This window comes from Gavialis gangeticus, unplaced genomic scaffold, assembly GCF_001723915.1.
Source record: "Gavialis gangeticus isolate Ggan-Ray unplaced genomic scaffold, GavGan_comp1, whole genome shotgun sequence".
Lineage (NCBI taxonomy): Eukaryota > Metazoa > Chordata > Crocodylia > Gavialidae > Gavialis > Gavialis gangeticus.
The window spans coordinates 33152360-33170123 of record NW_017728994.1 but is presented as its reverse complement, the minus strand read 5'-3'; the positions used below and the strand labels follow the sequence as shown (position 1 = coordinate 33170123).

Below are 17764 nucleotides of genomic sequence, written 5' to 3'. Positions count from 1 at the left end.
TGCACATGTCCACGCACATCAGTGCAATCCAATCAGAGGAGTGCACTAAGAACTGCGGTTGGGGTTTTCAAAAGCAGAGGCTAAAGCAGGGGCGGGCAAAACGTAGCCCGAGAGCCAGGTACGGCCTGCCAGGCCATTCTATCTGGCCCACGGGGCCCCTAAAAAATTTAGAAAATTAATATTTATCTGCCCTGGGCTCCCTGTCATGTGGCCCTTGACGGCTTGCCAGAACTCAGTAAGCGGCCCTCTGCCCAAAATAATTGCCCGCCCCTGGGCTAAAGATAGGCTCCAAAATCCTGATTCAGGGTTGCCATTAAAAACTGAGCCTCAGCTCCTGCCACTGAAATAACCAAACTAATTTTTCAAGCCTTCCTCCCATCAAGGATTGCACATGTCAACTTTCAAGTACAACATATTTTATTTAACTAAATGGAATATAGAGAGAAGGTCAAGATCAGACTTACAATGGAAAATTAGTTATGACTTGACTATGGAGCAATTATTGTCTCTTTAATATAGGTGTTTGTGATCTGAACTGTGGTTGCCATGGAAAGAATCACAGAGATGAGGGATGTGTGAGGCATTCTTTTTGAAATAAGGAGACAGTGGATATGAAAACCAAAGAGCCATTTTAGTGAAAATTTGCACCCTGGTGTTAAACTAATTGTTATTCATTGTTCATGGCATATGAAGAAATTTATAATAATACAGGCAGAGTAATCAAAACAGGCTGATTCAAATGCTTTTTCCCAATTAACAGAAATCTACTAGTTAAAAACAAGGAAAATTCAGTGCAAAAATTTTGGAATAAAATAGTTTTCTATTGGAAGTCTTAAAAATATATATATATATATTTTCACCTAGCTCAACAAATTGGTGATTTTTAAAAAATAAGAATGGTACTATTGCCAGAGTTTAGTCCAATACATTTCACCTTTGTTAAATCTGAGATACTTTGTATGCAGTAGAGGTCCCAATGCCCCAGCAGTGAAGCATCTAGAAGACAAGCCCTGTCCTGCAGTCATATGGGTTTTTATTTTCCAGCCCTGTGTTTGACAGGAGTGATGATGACCTATTGAGCATGTATTGCATGCCTGAAATTCTCTCTCTTGCCCCTGTTGACGAGGAATATCTCGCCATCAGCTCAACATCTCTGACCTCGCTCTCATGTGGTGGAAATTCTGAAACAGCTTCTCCAGCTATAGCCACCCCGCAACCCTGGGCACATAGCAGACTATCAGTCTCCTCGCCTGTTAGAAAACCAAGCAACAGTGACAATGAATGGGAGGATATGGATGAATTGGAGGGAGAAGAGGAGGAGGAAGACTATACTTGGGTAAGTGACTGACCATGGTATGCAGTTGGTCTGCCACTGAAACGGGGAGGAAAGGGAGCTGGATAATACTGTTTTTAAAGAGGAACTTGTTAGTGTTGCTCTAATCAACCCACACCACATTATTTTAGTTTCATTTCCCCATCTATTCTCTTACCAGTCTGGGAAACCTAACATGTTTTTGGGAGGCAGACCCCAGTCTGTGCCCAAGGAGTTGTCTTTCTTCCTACCTCCTCTGACTGCTCTCCCCCAGGCAAACCCTGGCAGGGGTCTGGGGCCAGGGAGGGGTGTTAAACACCCCTTCCCCTACTTAAACTTACTGCTGGCTGTGACTATGGACTACAAATCCTGGAGGCACCTGGAAGCAGCCCCTGCCTTTGCCTGGAAGCAGGAAGAGGAAATGATTAGCAACCCTGCAGAGCCCTGTTGCTGTGAGTCTGGACTGCAAATCCCAGAGACCTCAGGGGCAGCAGGAAGAAGTGAACACACAACCCATGCTGGGTGTGCCAGAGAACCATGCTTTAACACCCCCGGCTTTTGGCATGAGCCACTGCAAGCATGTGTCTGCATTTCCTGAATCAAAAGTAAATGTGAGTCCAGTAGGACTGTGCGAAACAACTGTGTTTTGATTCGGTTTCAGATTCAGCCAGTTTAGAGAACAGTAATTCTTTTTGGTGTTTCAGATAACTGTCCTGTTTCATTTTGGCTGAATCTCCTCCCAATTTGTTTCGAACTTGCTGTAAGGGAAGCTTTGCCCAGTCCTAGCCAGCCGGGCAAGGCTGGGGGCTTGAAGCCCCATCAGGGAGCAGGATGGGGCCATGGATGGCTTGTCCAGGGGAGAGGGAGGGCTGCTGCTCTCCATATAGGGGAGGAGACCCCTGCATGGATCTTTGATCCCTGTCATGCTGTGTTGCGGGGCAGGGAAGCAGTGCAGAGTGGCAGGCAAGCCTGCTGGTCCCTGCTGTGTGACTGAGCTCTGCAGGGAGCAGAGATCCATGCCAGGGTCTTGCCGCTGCTGCCCACCCTGCACTTCCCCGGCAACCTGGGGCTGCGCAGGGCAGACAGCGGCGGTGAAATGACCCTGGCATGGATCTCTGCTTCCTGCAGAGCCAGGTCATGTGGCAGGGATTGCCCACCCCCCAGCTCAATTGCCCAGCCCCCTGTTCAACTCCCCAGCTCCTGGTTTGATTCCTCAGCTGAAACCCTGTGTGCAGATCGGGGGCCCGTGCCCACCGGAAAGAGTTCAGGAAATGATCAGAGAGCTGGGCGAAGCGATTGGAGAGCTGGGGAATTGAACCAGGAGCTAGATGTCAATATCAGAGCAGTCTTCGTCCCCTCCTTCTTCTTAGTTTTTGTTTTCCTGCAAGCCCGGCTCTGAAACTCTGAAATTCTCTGAAACATTTCTGAAACGTTTCAGAGCCTTCCGATTCATTTCAGAGATGTTTCAGAGCCTTCCATTTTGATTCAGATTTGGTATTTCGGACACTGAAATGGCCCAAAACACCTCTGAAATGAAATAGCTGCCAAAATTTCGCACAGCCCTAGTGTCCAGTTGTTTCCCAATTTAATCTCTGCAGCTTAGACTAACCTGCAAAGACTGAATCAATTCAGCCTTGGGCTTTTTGGCTGCCTGTACTTAGCCCAAAGGGCAGATCCCCCAACTACAATTGGTATAGTGTAGCCGAAGACTGGGCCCCTAGTTTATATCTAAACCATGAAGAAGGAAGTTAATGCAGTAGAAACTCAGGCCTTGATTACATTTTATGTTCCGTTTGATAGGAAACTCAGATCTCTGTGACTTTGATAAGGTCTGAGAACAATGGTTATGGATTCACAGTGGTTCTTAATAAACTGGACAACTGCCTGTATGTTGATGAGATCCGGAATGATCCTGCCTTGTCTGATGGAAGGCTGAGAAGAGGAGACAGAATCATTATGGTACAGAAATCCCTTGGCTTAAAAAAGGGGGTGAAAATGCTAGGCGATCAATGCCATTTTGCTTTGGCATCCTTATTCTTAGAGGAGACCAGTTTGCCTTACACTTACTCATGTGAGGAGCTACTACAGGATTGCCAACTGCCTGCAAATTTTTACTGACAGCCTGTAATGAGAAGCTAAAAATGCCTTTCTGTAAAATTCATAAAAAAGGATCAGTCCAGAAAAATCTAAGTAACTGGGAATTTGGTTGAAGATCCCTCATGGGAAAGAAGGTGGAGGCAAGTGTTGATGAACAGACAGAGCAGAGGAGCACTACCTGGTGTCTGAGCAGAAGCACAGCATCATGCAGGAAGCATTCTCTCAGGGCCTTGTAGCTCTCAGCAGCTTCTGTAACCTTGTCCCTCCCCCCAGCCGTGTGCTACTGCTGCATCCCACTGGCTGTCTGCAAGCCTGCTAGGTTGCAGGTAGGCAGAAAGTAGTTCTTCTTTCAGGGATTGTGCTGCGCCAGGGAGGTAAAGTTGGGTGGTGGAGTGGACTGGGGGACAGCATGGCATGGGGTGCAGTTGTGGGCTCTGGGTGTGGAGGCAATATGGTGTCCATTGCTGCAGTCAAACAGGGTTACCAACCTAATGTTTTTTAGTAATAATATGAAAACTTTTTACTGATACATTTTTTTGCTATGGTTAATATTTAACCCCTACTTTTTGAACCAAGCTGTCGCTGGTAGGTGTTGTAAGGCTTGGTCCTTTTCTGGTCAGTGCCTTGTTCCCTAGTGACATCAGGGTGAGACTGCACCCTGGGGCCACCTAGATGATTTCAGGTGCTTCCCCTACTCACCTGCCACTTCTTTGATGTTGATTGATGGGGAGGCAGTCCCTGTCAGTGGTCCCAAAAGGGGTCTTGACCCTGGTCTTTCTTCATGGGGCTCCAAACCTCCCCTTTACCCCACCCTTACCACATCCATGGCCTGGGAAGATGCTGCTCCCTGCAGTCTTCCTTGGAATGATCTCTTCTTATCCATGTTACCCGCCTGGACCTGTGTCAGGTCCTTCTGGCCATCAGTCTTTCCCGGGTCAATCCCTGGTCTCCAGATCACCTTTTGGGCAAACTAAACCTGCCCCAGTCTGGGATAATGGTAACTTAGAATAATACTCAACTAAAAAAATATGTTCGGCATCTGCCGATGGGCGCCTAGGATTCTGATTCCCAGGATCCCTCTGACTAGGAGCTAATCACTCCTGGTCCCACCATGTGGTGGTACTTGCCACTTCTCCATAGGGCTCTGATGCAGCTGCCACCTGCTCTGCCTTCTTTGTTGGGCTGCCCATGGGGCTTAGCTGTTGCTCGTTGCCCTTCCCCACTGCAGTACCTGAGCTCCCTGCCGCTGTTGAGGCTCTGCTCGGACTGGTAATGGAGAACCGTTTCTCCCCGCTGCAGTTCTCCAGAAATCCTTGGCTCCCAGAGCCTGAATTCCTTGGTCCGTCAGCTGGGCTTCCCTGGCTGACGCTTGGGCCTCCTTCCCCATGCTCGGGGCTACTGCCACCTGGCTCTGCCACCCGCGTCTCCCGGCTGGCGTGCAGTGCTTCTCCCCCTGCCCAGCTGACTCCTCTTCCAGCTGCTCTTTGAGCAGTCTGCGCTTCTCCGAGGCCCCGCCTCTGGGGCTCGCCAATTCGCAGGCTCAGGCAGCTCTGAAACTGCTGAGCCTGCATCAGTGTTTCCCTGCAGCTGCCGCTTGTCTTCTCCCCTGTGGCAAGTATCGGGGCTCATCGGGAGGGAACTGGGGGCATGTTGGGGGGGGGCTCTTGCCTCCCCTCTCACACAAGCCCTTGTTTAGGCCTTGGCAGAAGGGTATATTTATATTATGCAAAACGTATCTCAGTAAAAAGTTTTCAGACTGTCAGTAAAAAAAATTGCCTTGGTTTGGCAACCCTGAGCTACTAGCCTGATGAAATCTCTCCTCTAACATTAGTAAGACTAGTCACAGGCAGAAGGGCTTGTAGGATGAGACACCTACCATGACCAGCAGAAATGAAAGTCAACAAAAATGCCAATTCCTTTTCTGTATTAAGTAAATGAAAGAAACTGCATTATTGTAATGGTAAAAGTGGTCAGCAAAGGCTGGTGGAATTGTGTCCTTTATATACTTCTTTTCATGTTTACAGATAAAGCTGCTTTATAATGATCTTTGGCAGAATGAAGGCCTGGAATTTTTTAGTCCTGAAATGGAAGATGCTGAAAGTGTTTGAATTGTTAACATCAGTCCTCACTGCAAGTGTTTGACTTGAAAAAAAATACAAAGCATTTTAAATATTTAGAATAAAATTTTCTTCTTCCTCAGTTGCTCAGGTTTCCACATGTAATCTTTTTAGTCTTCTAAGTTGCCAGTCATGCAAAAAGAACTCCAGCAAAAATAAGATCAGAAAGAGCTGACATGTCTAATATTAAAAAAATAAAGGATGATGACCCTAAACAAATGTTCAGCTCTTTATATATCATGAAGAGAAAATTTGGACAAAATGCATGGAAAATTTAAGTTCAGAAAGAGAGTTTTTCAGAAAGTTGTGTATTCATGAAAATAAAATGTCAAAACAGAAACTTCTTTGTAGCCTTAACTGAAACATTCACTGCCATGAATATTATAAGTCAATCGTACCAGAATGGGAACTTCCTGAAATTTGTATTTACTGAGCTGTGTAAATGAAGAAATGTTTTATCAGTTAATAAGATCCAGGGCATCATTTTAATTTTTTGTCATTAGGTGAATGGAATTGATGTCACAGTGTTACCATGCAATGAAGCCCTGAAACTGCTACAGAGCTGTCCTTGCAATCTGAGCCTGGTGGTTGGACGGGGTAACAATGACCTCTATCCCTCGGTCACAGTGGATGATATTCCTGAAATTATACTCACAAAAGGTGACAATGGACAATTAGGTGCGTGATACAGAAAAAAATAGCCCTTTTTGTTGGTGGTAAGAGGTTACTATTACCTGGGCAACTTCAGTGCTACCCTTCAGAATGGCTTTGGAGTGTAGTGGTTTATCTACTATCAGGGGAGATGCATGAAGCAACATTAAGACTCCAAAAACTGATTTCTCTTATCTGAGATAAAAAGTATCCATCCAGTGGTCAGGGCACTAGCCTTTGACTTAGAAGACCTGTGTCAAGTTTCCTGTTTCATTACAGATTCTCTTTGTGACCGTGAGCATATCACTAGTTTCTGTGCCTCAGTTTCTCATCTGTAAAATGGGGATAATAGCACAGCTTTACCTCACCAGTGGCTGGGAGGATAAATACGAAAATGGTGAAGTGATTGGATGCTCAGATGACAAGAATTGTATAAGTACTTGAGATAGACAGATTGCCCTGTTCAAGTGACTGTCTGTGTGGGTTGGGACTCAGGTCTGCTTCAAGCTGCTTGGGGCTGCTCCCAAGCCTTCTACTTTGCCTAACTTCAAGTTCATAGGGTGCCCCAGGGGGACCATACAGGAAAATCCTATCAAGTCTAGTTTTTAATTACCCTTTCCTCCTTTGGGAGTATGTTCCACTAGACTAGACAACACTGCTAATGAAAATTCAGAGTACACCACACCAAAATGTACTGATTTGAATTATTCCAGGTTTGAAGTTGACAGGAGGAGCTGGAAGCAAATTACATGCTATCTATGTTCTTGAGATAGTACCTGGTTCTCCTGCCAGTATAGAAGGCAGTCTGCAACCACACGACCAGATTCTCTACATTTGTGGGTTGCGGACTGAGGGCATCAACTTGGATGAAGCTATAAGAGCAATTGAAGCTGCAAGCCAGTACGTCCACATCAAAGCAACAAGGTAAATCTGACTTTTGGTGTTTATTTTAAAGATGTTTTTGCAGGTTAGAGGAAGGTGGAGCTCCCATTGCCTATCCGCTTCTTTCTTTTGCCCTTTTTATGTTTCAGCTTCCCTCTTTCTCCTCCTCCACTATTCAGTTGCTCCCTGCTGGGTGGTGGGATTATGACATTAGAGGTAAGTCATTGATACGATAAGCAATGATACGTGAACATAAGTATACTTGATTGTTAGACAGACAGAGCTGGGTAGAATACTTTTCCCAAAACAAAATTTAATCAGGAAAAATTATTTGCATAAAACCATATTTTTTCCAAACTGTACCAATTTTGACAAATTTTTCCATGAGGAAAATATTATAATTTTTTTCATTGTGCTGAAGTTTTCTTTCAGCTAATTTTGAATTGTATTTTTAATTTTATGTCATGACATGTCTAATATACCTGTATTACTACTGCCATGTCTGATGTGTCATAAAATGGTGATATAAGGTTCAATGAAATCTTCAGATGGGTTAAAGATGTTATAATTGACTCTCTGCTACCCAATCCTACCCTGCCCACTAAAGGGCATAATGAATTGCAGTGTGTATCATCTACTCAGAGCTGGTGTAACAGCCTCCAGGGCCTCTTAACAATCCAGCAAAGTTTAGAGTAATCCTGAGAGTGCTGCAAGTTGTTCCAGGGGCTGAATAGGCCCCCATTAGTCCTGAAATGCCAAGAGTACAAAGGTTACTTAAAACAGAGCCCTGGGGCAGCTGGTCTAGCAAACTGTGTTGAGTTCAGTCATTTCTTCTTATAGTTGCATGCTGTGTTATCAAAAAAGCATTTAGAAAAATGAAATAGGTCTCTAATACTCACCTTTAAATCTCCATTTATGACTGAATCTCTATGGAATATTTTGCAATATTTTGTATGCAAACTGTTTTATAAAGATAAATTTGGCCAGGGAGGCACCTCAGCCGTAAAGTACAGCAGGGAGTCAGTGACAAGCTTTCTGTTCCTAATATCCGGTTTTCAGGGACATGTTAACCATGTTTGATGACCATGAGGCATAGTCTGCTGCAGCGCAGTAGAGGAATAATGGATAGGACAAAGCTGTGAATTAATCAGGCAGCTTACTACATCATCTGAAGCATACATGAGCACATCCAAGGCTAACCATTAAATAACCCCACAAGTGAGTGGGAAAATCCAACATGCCAACTTGCAGTAGGACACTGGTAATATAAAGTAATTATTATAGCCTTAAGGCAGTGATAGTGAACCCTGCAGTTTGCATTCTCAGAATCCTGGGTAATTTGTATTTGGGATTTAGATGATTCAGGCCCATGTAAAATGTAACTAAAAAGAACATCTTCTTTATTAGCTTACTAAGACCTGCCTTTATAACCCTCTGGTTCCCCCATCTCTGGTTATATCACTGCTGCTACTACCTTAATTGAAATACAAATCTCTGACTCACTTCAAGGCATTTGCAATATCAAGCTATATGTGCAATGCATGAACAAGGTTTCCTCACTGAAGAAGACAGTCCTGCTCAGAGGTCAGTCTAAGGTCTGCAGATGGTGTGGGCAATGCTCTTTGCAGCCAGATGACACTGATGATAACAGGCAATCTCTTTGTCAGTGCGTAAGTGTGGCTATGTCAATAGTGAGGCAGATCAGGGTTTTACAATCTTCCTTTCATGCCTCTGTTTCATTCCCCTGTCATGGGGATTTGCTCCAAACTGTGTTGTACTTTCTGACATCCAGTTATAGGAAATGATTTCCCTTTGTCTAAGAACTCATGTAACTTAAAATAGCCAAACTTGGTTATATTTTTCTCAACCAGAAAGCCAATCCATAATGTAGATCAATTATTTGCAGTTAGCGGCTTCTCTCATTAGGTCTTGATAGTATTTTGGAATTGTTTTGCTACACAATCTGATAAACAGGCCCTGGCTTGCTGCAGAGAAACAGCTCCTAATGATGTCAGGTAGAAAGCCAAATAATATAAACCAAGTTTGCACTTCATAATTAAAGCTGGTTAGATAGTTTTACTCCATAACTAAAGCTAACAATAGAGCACTGGTTACAGCATGACTGAAAGGATTTTAATGAAGGTTGGATAATTTGTTATTTATTCACTATGTTATAGTAGCAGCTATTAGGAGCTGGAGCCTCACATAATAGGAGATAATTCCTGATCTTAGGGCTAAGTACAGACAGTCAAAAAGCCTAAGGCTGAATTAATTCAATCTTTTCTTCACAGGTTAGTCTAAGCTCTGTAGATTGAACCAGTAAGCAAGTGAACAGACATTCACTCCGGAAATGCAGCCACATGCCTGTGGTGACTCAGGCCAGAAAGCTGGGGGGCACAGCTGGGACTAGTCCACCCACTCTGCAAGGGAGGCAGGTTGCGGGGGAGGTGCAAAGCATCCTGGGATACTGGGGGATTGTGAGTTAACTTGAATCTGGAGGGGATCTGGGACAAAAGTTCAATAAGGTGATTTAACCTAAATCAGTTATGTCTGATACTACATCCATCCAGGTTTATCTTAAACCAGGTTTTGCCATTTTGAAAGTGGTTTATGTGTACTGAACTTCTGTTGTGTTACAGATCTGAATCAGTTTCTAATCACTTATACTGGTTTATGTATAATTTCTGTTCCTAGCCTAAGAGTTTACAATCTGAACAGACAAGCTAGACGAATGGTAAATGAAATGAGAGGTCATTATTTCTATTTTCAGATGGGCAACTTAGGTAGGATTCAGCAAAATACTTAATATGTACTGTCTAGAAGTCCCATATTGGAATCAATGGTATAACAGGTTCTAGTGTTGTAATGTTCTACTGTGGTACAAGTGCAGAATAAGGATTTACATTTATTAATAAGCGAGGATGTTAGTGATCTTTTACTAGATCAGCTGTGTAGTAGGGAGAGGTATTTGACCAACTTTTGAGCATCAAGTGCCCTTCCTAAGGTTTCTGAGGGGTTTTAGATGCTGAGTGCCCTAAGTATAAAAATATAACTTTAAAAATAACAAAATTACAGAAATATAATAATACATGGAGCTATAGCCTTTTTTAAAAATATCATTTTCATACCTGCTTTCAAATCATGGAGTTCTTAATTGTCCAAACATTTCCTTTTTTTGCAGAAATGGCAATCCAGTGGTTCCCATAGAGCAGCAAAATAGTAAGTAATCGTAATTATATTTTATTTATGGGACACAGCAAGGCCTGAATTTGGAAACAGGATAAAGTGTTGATATATTGCACTTTTAAAATGTAATGAATAATTTGCAATTTCTTATGCATTATTTATATTGAAATCATGCCCCGGTATGAGTAAATTAAGCAGTAGTTTACAAAATGAGTGACAATACATGAACTATGTGGAAGGAAAATAGCTCATTCAAGGAGTTTAACCTATGTTTGAATGCTCTAAGACCAGAATTTGACTTTGTATGATTGTTATATAATTATTGGATAAAAGTTTTAGATGAACATATTTCAGTCTCCAAAAAAATTCACCAAGATTGCTGTTTTGAATATTTTCTACAAATAGAGAACTATATGCATATTACAATATGAACTGCACCCATTACAGGTTTTCAAAATGATATCATATGGGCAGTCAGTGAGTAATATTTCCCCGCTTGCAAGCAATGAGTATCCATACTCATACTCTGAGGTGAAGGGGGGGAGTGGGGGGGGGAATGTTTTAATTAAATCAGCTCCCAGACAGCTGCTCTAATTAAAATGCCACATCGTCACGTGTATTCAATGTCCCACATTTCAAAATGGCCATGGGGTGCTTTGTCTAAAGCTCATTCAACAAGTTTTAGTTATAGTGGCTCCACTGCTATTTTGAAATGTGGGACACTGAATACATGTGATGCTGCAGCATCTTGGAGCATTCTAATTGGAGCACTCCGGCAGACTTAAGCATGTATATAGGTACCTATGAGTCTAAGGCAAGTGTGGGATGAGGGTACACATTCCCTTTGTGGGACGAGGCTGTGGGCAGGTGGGGAGCAGTGTTCAGGAGCAGGATGGGAGGGTGAGGTCAGGATTGTGGGGCAAGATTGCAGAGCAGTGAAAGCCTGGGGGAGAGCCAAGCTCTGCTGCCTGCACACCCCTGTGACAGGTGCTGGTTCCATGGGCAGAGGCATGCAGGGAGTGGATCACAGCTCTGCTTTGGGGCCCAGCCCTGCACTGTGATTACCCCATGACTCCAGATTCAGCTTCAGAGGCAGCTCCCCAACTCACCCAGCCATGTGCCTTGCCAATGTGGCTCCTGGCCAGTCTCCATGAAGACTGTGGGATCATGGGGTGGAGACCATGCAGAGCCAGGGCTGGGGCTGAGGCACAGCACCAGTTCTGTGGACAGGGATGTGCAGGGCTGGGGCTTGGGCAGAGGCACATCTCACTCCCTGCACACCCCTGGGGACACATGCAGCAGAGCTTGCTCAGGTGGTATGGCCCATGGCTACCCTGTGGTGCTCTGTAGGGGCCAAACCCCATCTGCTTCTGCCCAGGGCATCCCACAACACACCCTGCCTGTGCCCATTGGCCTTGGTTCTGGCCAGCACATACAGCTTACCAACAGGGCTGCTCCCGGTGCTGCTGCTGCTGCCCTGATGCTGCTTAGCTACCCCCACCTCCAGCAGTGGCTGTTCCTTTTGCTCTTGTCCCTCCTGCATGACTCTGGGCAGGGGCAAAGCTTCAGCCAGGCACCTCCTGCACTAATGAATGGGGCTCTGGCTCCAGCTCCCAGCAGGGTAGAAGGCAAGGAGGCGGCATGTGGAACACTGTGGGGGCAACTGTGGGCTGAATCCAATCAGCTGGTTGGCTGGATCCAGCCCATGGCCTGTATTTTGCCCACCCTTAGCCTAAGGTTTTAAAACACTTTAGTGGGAGGGGAGGTGATAGACTCAGTGAACTTAGACAAATCAAATCAATACTACATGGTAGGTGAGGCTGCCATCTCTGGGGCTATCTTAATGATGTAGTGTTGCTGAGCTGTGATGGTCCAGAGGAAATACAGGTATTATGTATTATTTGATATCTTTCATTGGACTAACATTATAATTGAGAGTAGGGCTGTCAATTAAATGTGAAATCAGGTCAGGGTGACACCTTGGAGACTAACTGGTTCAGAGAGGCATAAGCTGTCATAGGCAATGGTCTAAGGTGGTAATACTCAACCTTTTGGCCCCACAGTAATTGTATTGTGCATCTGCAACCTGGAGTTTTCATTGACCTCTGGGCTGTTTTTTTCTCTCTGTTCATCATCAGGGAGTTCCCTGCTTTTTAACATGTCAAGCCAAAGGTTTTACATAATTAAATGGGTGCAAAAAATAAGCGTTAGTTTATCCTATTAGGGGTTTACTAGTGCAAGATGTAGGAGGTGCAAATTGAGGTTAAGGAGGTTAGGGAGGATTTTTTTCCCACACTCCTACCCAAGCTGTACCATTTTGTAGTTTAGGCTTGACCTGAATGTGGGCTAGACCTAAGTTAGGTAGTTTTATTTCTGCTGGCCAATTGAATGAAACCTAATTGATGAAGGTGTTGAAATAGTCACTTCTGGACCAAAATTTCATGAATATTACTGAGAAATTAGTTTTTGATGATTATTCTCAGGACATTTTCAGAACCAACAAATTACCATTTATTGTTGATCCTTTGCACAGATTTATTATTAATATAAAAGTGCAATAAAATTCATCCCCTTCATTGCATGTTCTTTTTATAATCCAAAATGGTTAGAAAAACATTTTTAAAAACTATAATATATTTCTTTTCAGAGCATTAATGACGTTGAGGGTGTAATCCTTTTCTATATATGCTACTATTGTTACATAAAAAATAAAATAACATTGGAACTACTAGAGGGAGTCCTTGTGCTAACCTAATAGAACATTTATTGTTTTATATAATTCAGACATAAAAAGCATTTTGGGAAAACTAGTTATGATTGCTAAGGGACAATTATTGGTAACTCAAAGCCACAAAACCAGGAAATATACATTGTTGTATGCACAGGCATAACTACACACTATTCATTCCCCTAGCAAACTGACCCAACATGACTACAGTCATATCCAGATAATTTTAACTGTATCATCCGATCTTTGCCATCATTTTAAATAACATTAATTGCAGTAATTAAACTGCAAAATGTCCCTGTCAGTTATGAAAGAATTGTGCAACTAGGAAAAATGAAGGACATTTTAAGAATATTAAGTCTCATCTAAAGTAACACAGACAGTCAGTCTTCAGGCTAGAGATTACAATCCAGGATAACACAGTGATATTATTCACAATCCAGGAGCTCTGCTACCTAGTTTGTTAATCTTGGCCCAAGGTAACATTCCCTCACACACATGAAATTTAGTAGGAGGCCTATCAGTTATAGTAAATCTACCAGTTTTTGTTTTAGGGCCACTTGCTGAGATACAGGTAACTCTTTCAAATAAAAACATGAGCTTTGTAGAACAACATCTACCCAGTCCACAGCAAGGATATCACTTTACAGAGCCTGATGGAGAAATGTGAAGTTTTGTGCTATCTCTTTAAAAGAAAAAAAATCTACAGGTGCTTCTGGCAGTAAATGAAAAAGATTAATTATTAGTAAGCAGAACTACGTCCCTTGGGCTATCAAAGAACACTTGTATGTTACCTGTTGTCCAATTAACATTTCTGATCATGGGGCATGAAGCTTTAAACCTTGCCTGGGAAACTGTTATCTGAGAGGCAAAAGGATTTAGGAGATGCCAGAAACAGGTTCAGTTAATAGCTGAAGAGGAGCAACAGAACAAACAAACCAAGCAGAGTCAAGGGTTTGGTGGGATTTTTTGCGTGTGAAATCTAGGACAATTTGTATTGTTTCTACTAATATTGTGATGTCCAATGTTATACTCTAAAACTTACTACTTTAAAAAAAAATGTGTCCTGCTTTTTTCAGCCAAACACTCAGAGGAAGATAGTTGCTGTGCTGAACAAAGTACATTGGAATTAGCAAATGACCAGGTAAGTCATTGTTTTATCAAGTAGCAAGCCGTCTGTTTGCCAAAAGGAGTTTGACTCAGATTTTATTTTTTGCAGTGAGGTTTTCTACAGTTATGCTGAATGCATTTATTTTTGCTTTAGCAAACTTGAGGTACTAGGGTAGTGTTTATGTGCTGAACTGCCTCAGTTTTCTTTGGCTTGGGGGTTGCTGGGCTCCTCCACTGCTGTTTTCCTATGAATAATATCACTGTGTTATTAATTGTGTAACAGAAGCAGGACTGATATAGTAAGTGTCCTCTTGGGAGCTCCCTTTGGGATGTAACTGTCTCCAGCTCCCCTTAATAGCTCACAGTTTCAAGCCCTAACTTAGAAGGACTACATCATGGTTAACAGATGTAGTACAGCAGGAGACTCGGAGAAAATAAATGTAACTAGGCATATGAAATCTTTTCAGAATGAAACTCAAAAAGAATCTCTTGAAACTTGCAATTTATTTACTTTGTTATGAGATAGTTAGAAGGGACATTTTGTGAAAGAAACTGGCTTTTTAGACACATTTTGGTCTGAAATGAAATGGCTTTAACATTAAAATAAAGTGGTGATATTTTCAAAATTATAGATTTCTACAATGTCAGGTTTTCTTAATACCGCCTCCCATCCCCAAATCATCACACAGAAACACAGTATTTTGAAACTCTTGGCATTTTACTACAATTTATTTTATTTGTGGAAAAATACCAGGCCTGTAAAGTGGCCCTGAAATGAAATTGCCTGGCTGGAGGATGAAGTGTTATTGTAGTGTAGTTGCTGGTCTTATACAGCTGGTGCTCTATTAAAAAGAGCTTCTGGGAGTTCTCATTAAAGTCAGACCAGCAAACCAAAGGGGAAGTTGGAATGACTGACTTTCATCTGAGGAAGTTGCCAGAACTGGGTAATCCTGCATCTTATTACTGCAATCATTACAATTCTTCTGAAGAGCAACATTTTGCCCTTTTGGAATGCATTTGATTGTTTCAATATTAGCAAGGATGTTTTAAGATCAATATATTATTAATATTTTTTTCAGGAATAAAGTATAAATATTTCTATGGCATTACACTTATTCATTAAACTTTAACTCTGCTTTTAGGTTTCTTCCTAGGAAAGAAACTTACTGTACAACCCAACAGCATACAAATGACAAACAGAAATGTATGCTAGAGTTGTTAAGGCCAAGATTTTTGGGTTATTTTTGCAGTGGAGAAGAGAAATTTTACAAATAGGAGGTGAATGGGACTTATTTCTCAGTGAAAGTAGTGTATCTGATGTGTTAAAGGCAGTCCTTGCTTTAAAGACTTTTGTGAGGGTTTTCCCCCCCTTCAAGCAGCTTTAATTGTTTTTAATAATTTTATGTATGCATATATGTAATATCTTCCCTTTGGTACATATGCATAACTCCCATTTAAATCACCAGAAGCCCTACAGGTCTGTGCAAGAGAAGATTTTGTCCTATAATTCATATAATTAGTAAGGATTGTGAAAAATGGTGGTCTTCTTTGGGGTTAAAGGTGCATGAAAATACCCAGTTATGACTACACCATTTCACATGGTCACTGAACTTAATCCCATTTTGAACTGGACCTGTCTTTATTGTAGAACGGTATAATCAATATTGAGTTGGAGAAAACAGCAAATGGGAACCTAGGATTTGCCCTGGTAGGGGGCAGAAATGGTGCTCTCCTAATAAAAGCCATCAGCCCAGGCAGTATCACTGATCTTGATGGGAGGCTTCAAGTTGGTGACATCTTGCTAAAGGTAATGTTTGTCTTCTTTACTTTGGTCTCTATTTATCCTTGAGTCTTAGTCAATGTTATGTTCTATGCAGTTCTAACCAGACACTGACCATTAGGGTTGTATGCAATTTTGATGCATGTTTGTTTCGAAGCTGTTTTGATGTGTTTTGAGCTTGAAACAGTGAAATCAAAACAAAACAAAAGGCTTTGAAATGAAATAAGGGCACTAGAAATGTTTTGAGTTTCGAAACAGCCCAGTGGCGGGAGCGGGGAAGAGCCAGGGCTATGCTCCGAGTGGCTCCACGAGCCCCATGGAGCTCAGCCTGGCAGCGGGAGAGCCAGTGACAGAGTGGCTCTGAGCACAACACTGACCAGTGGCTCTCTTCTACAGCCCTCCCAGGGGTGCTCTGCACGCGGGATGACACAAGAGTGCCAGTGTTGCCTGGGACCAGTGGCAGCACTAGTCTTCCCAAACTCCGAGCTCCCGCATGGGGCTGAGCCTGGCAGTGGGAAGCCAGGGAGAGTCACTGGCCAGGGCTGCACTCCACACAGACGCACACTTACACAGACACACACAGATGCAGACACATGCACACAAGCAGACGCACACACACCCAGACATGCAGATGGGCACACACTGTACTCACTCACTCTCTGCACATGGACACACAAACACAAACATACTCTCCCTGCCATGAACACAGATATGCACACACTCACAGACATGCACACACTCAGACACACACAGACGGGCGTGCACTCTACTCACTCACTCTCTACACAGACACACAACGACAAACAAACTCTTCCTCCTGCCATGAACACACACATGCATGCACACACACAGATGATTGTGCACTCTACTCACTCTCTGCCATGAACACAGAGGTAGGTGCCATCAGTATGCTGTGCCCCAGCTCTAGCTCTCTCCCTCCTTTAACCCTGGCCTTGCAATCTCAGTCCTTTCCCAGCACCTGGCTGCAGTTGGGGATTAGATGCAGGTAAGCCAACTGAAATCAGACAAGACAATGGTGATGGTGGAGGCTGACAGCTTGACTTTGGTCAAATTGGATGCTTATCTTGCTGGGATCCTATGACCCCAGCTGACTTCCTGCCCTTTGGGCGGGGGGCTGGACTCGATGATTGTCCGAGGTCCCTTCCAGCCCTAATGTCTATGAAATGTATCACTGATGGGTTTCAGCCTTCCCTTATCACTCAGGTTTGCAACCCTGGGGAAATCCTGGACCCTGTGCTGCTCCTGTATCTTCAGGTGGTAGTGATGGCTAGGAGCACCTGTCACCAGCTCCATTAGGGAGAAGATTGTGACCCTTTTAGATTTGAATCTGGCACCACTATCCATGCCTTTATAACATCAGGGGCAAACTACTGCAATGTGCCATACACAGAGCCCTTGAAAACCATCTGGAAGCTGCAGCTGGTGTATAATATAGCAGCCTGCCTTCTGACAGGAGCGGATCTCCACAGTCCTCCAGCATTTTCACTGGCTCTCAGTAGCTTTCTGGGTGCAATTCAAGGTGCTGGTTTTGACCTAGAATGCCTTAAACGGTTTGGACTCTCTGTGCCTAAGGCAGGGGTCAACAGCATACAGCCCCTGGGCTGGATCCAGCTCCTGAAGCCCACCCTGCAAAGCCCAAGGGCTTTGCATATGCCCATGCTGGGGCTAACCAGAGAGGAGCTGTGCTGAGGCCAGGCAACTTCTAGCTGTGCTCTTGCCATTGCTGCTTCTCTCCCCCACTCCCAAGTCTCTCTCTGGCTGTGGCATAGGCACAGCTTCCAGTTGGTGGGGAATTGTCCCGGCAGCTGGAAGCTGAGTCCCCGCTGCTGCTGCTTCTCCTTCGCCCCATTCCCTTCCTCTTCCCCTTCCCTTCTAGTTCC

At 43.5% G+C, this 17764-nt stretch overlaps 1 protein-coding gene across 1 annotated transcript in view; it reads left to right on the top strand.

Moving 5' to 3' along the window:
* The first annotated feature begins 1036 nt into the window (after positions 1–1036).
* The window catches only part of PTPN20 (protein tyrosine phosphatase, non-receptor type 20), a 63295-nt gene continuing 46567 nt past the window's right edge, over positions 1037–17764 (top strand). The window contains exons 1-7 of the mRNA XM_019502543.1: positions 1037–1336; positions 3113–3271; positions 6030–6204; positions 6891–7101; positions 10241–10278; positions 14053–14117; positions 15732–15890. Coding sequence (XP_019358088.1) covers positions 1082–1336; positions 3113–3271; positions 6030–6204; positions 6891–7101; positions 10241–10278; positions 14053–14117; positions 15732–15890 — 1062 coding nt within the window. The 5' untranslated portion in view covers positions 1037–1081. The remainder of the gene's footprint in view (positions 1337–3112; positions 3272–6029; positions 6205–6890; positions 7102–10240; positions 10279–14052; positions 14118–15731; positions 15891–17764) is intronic.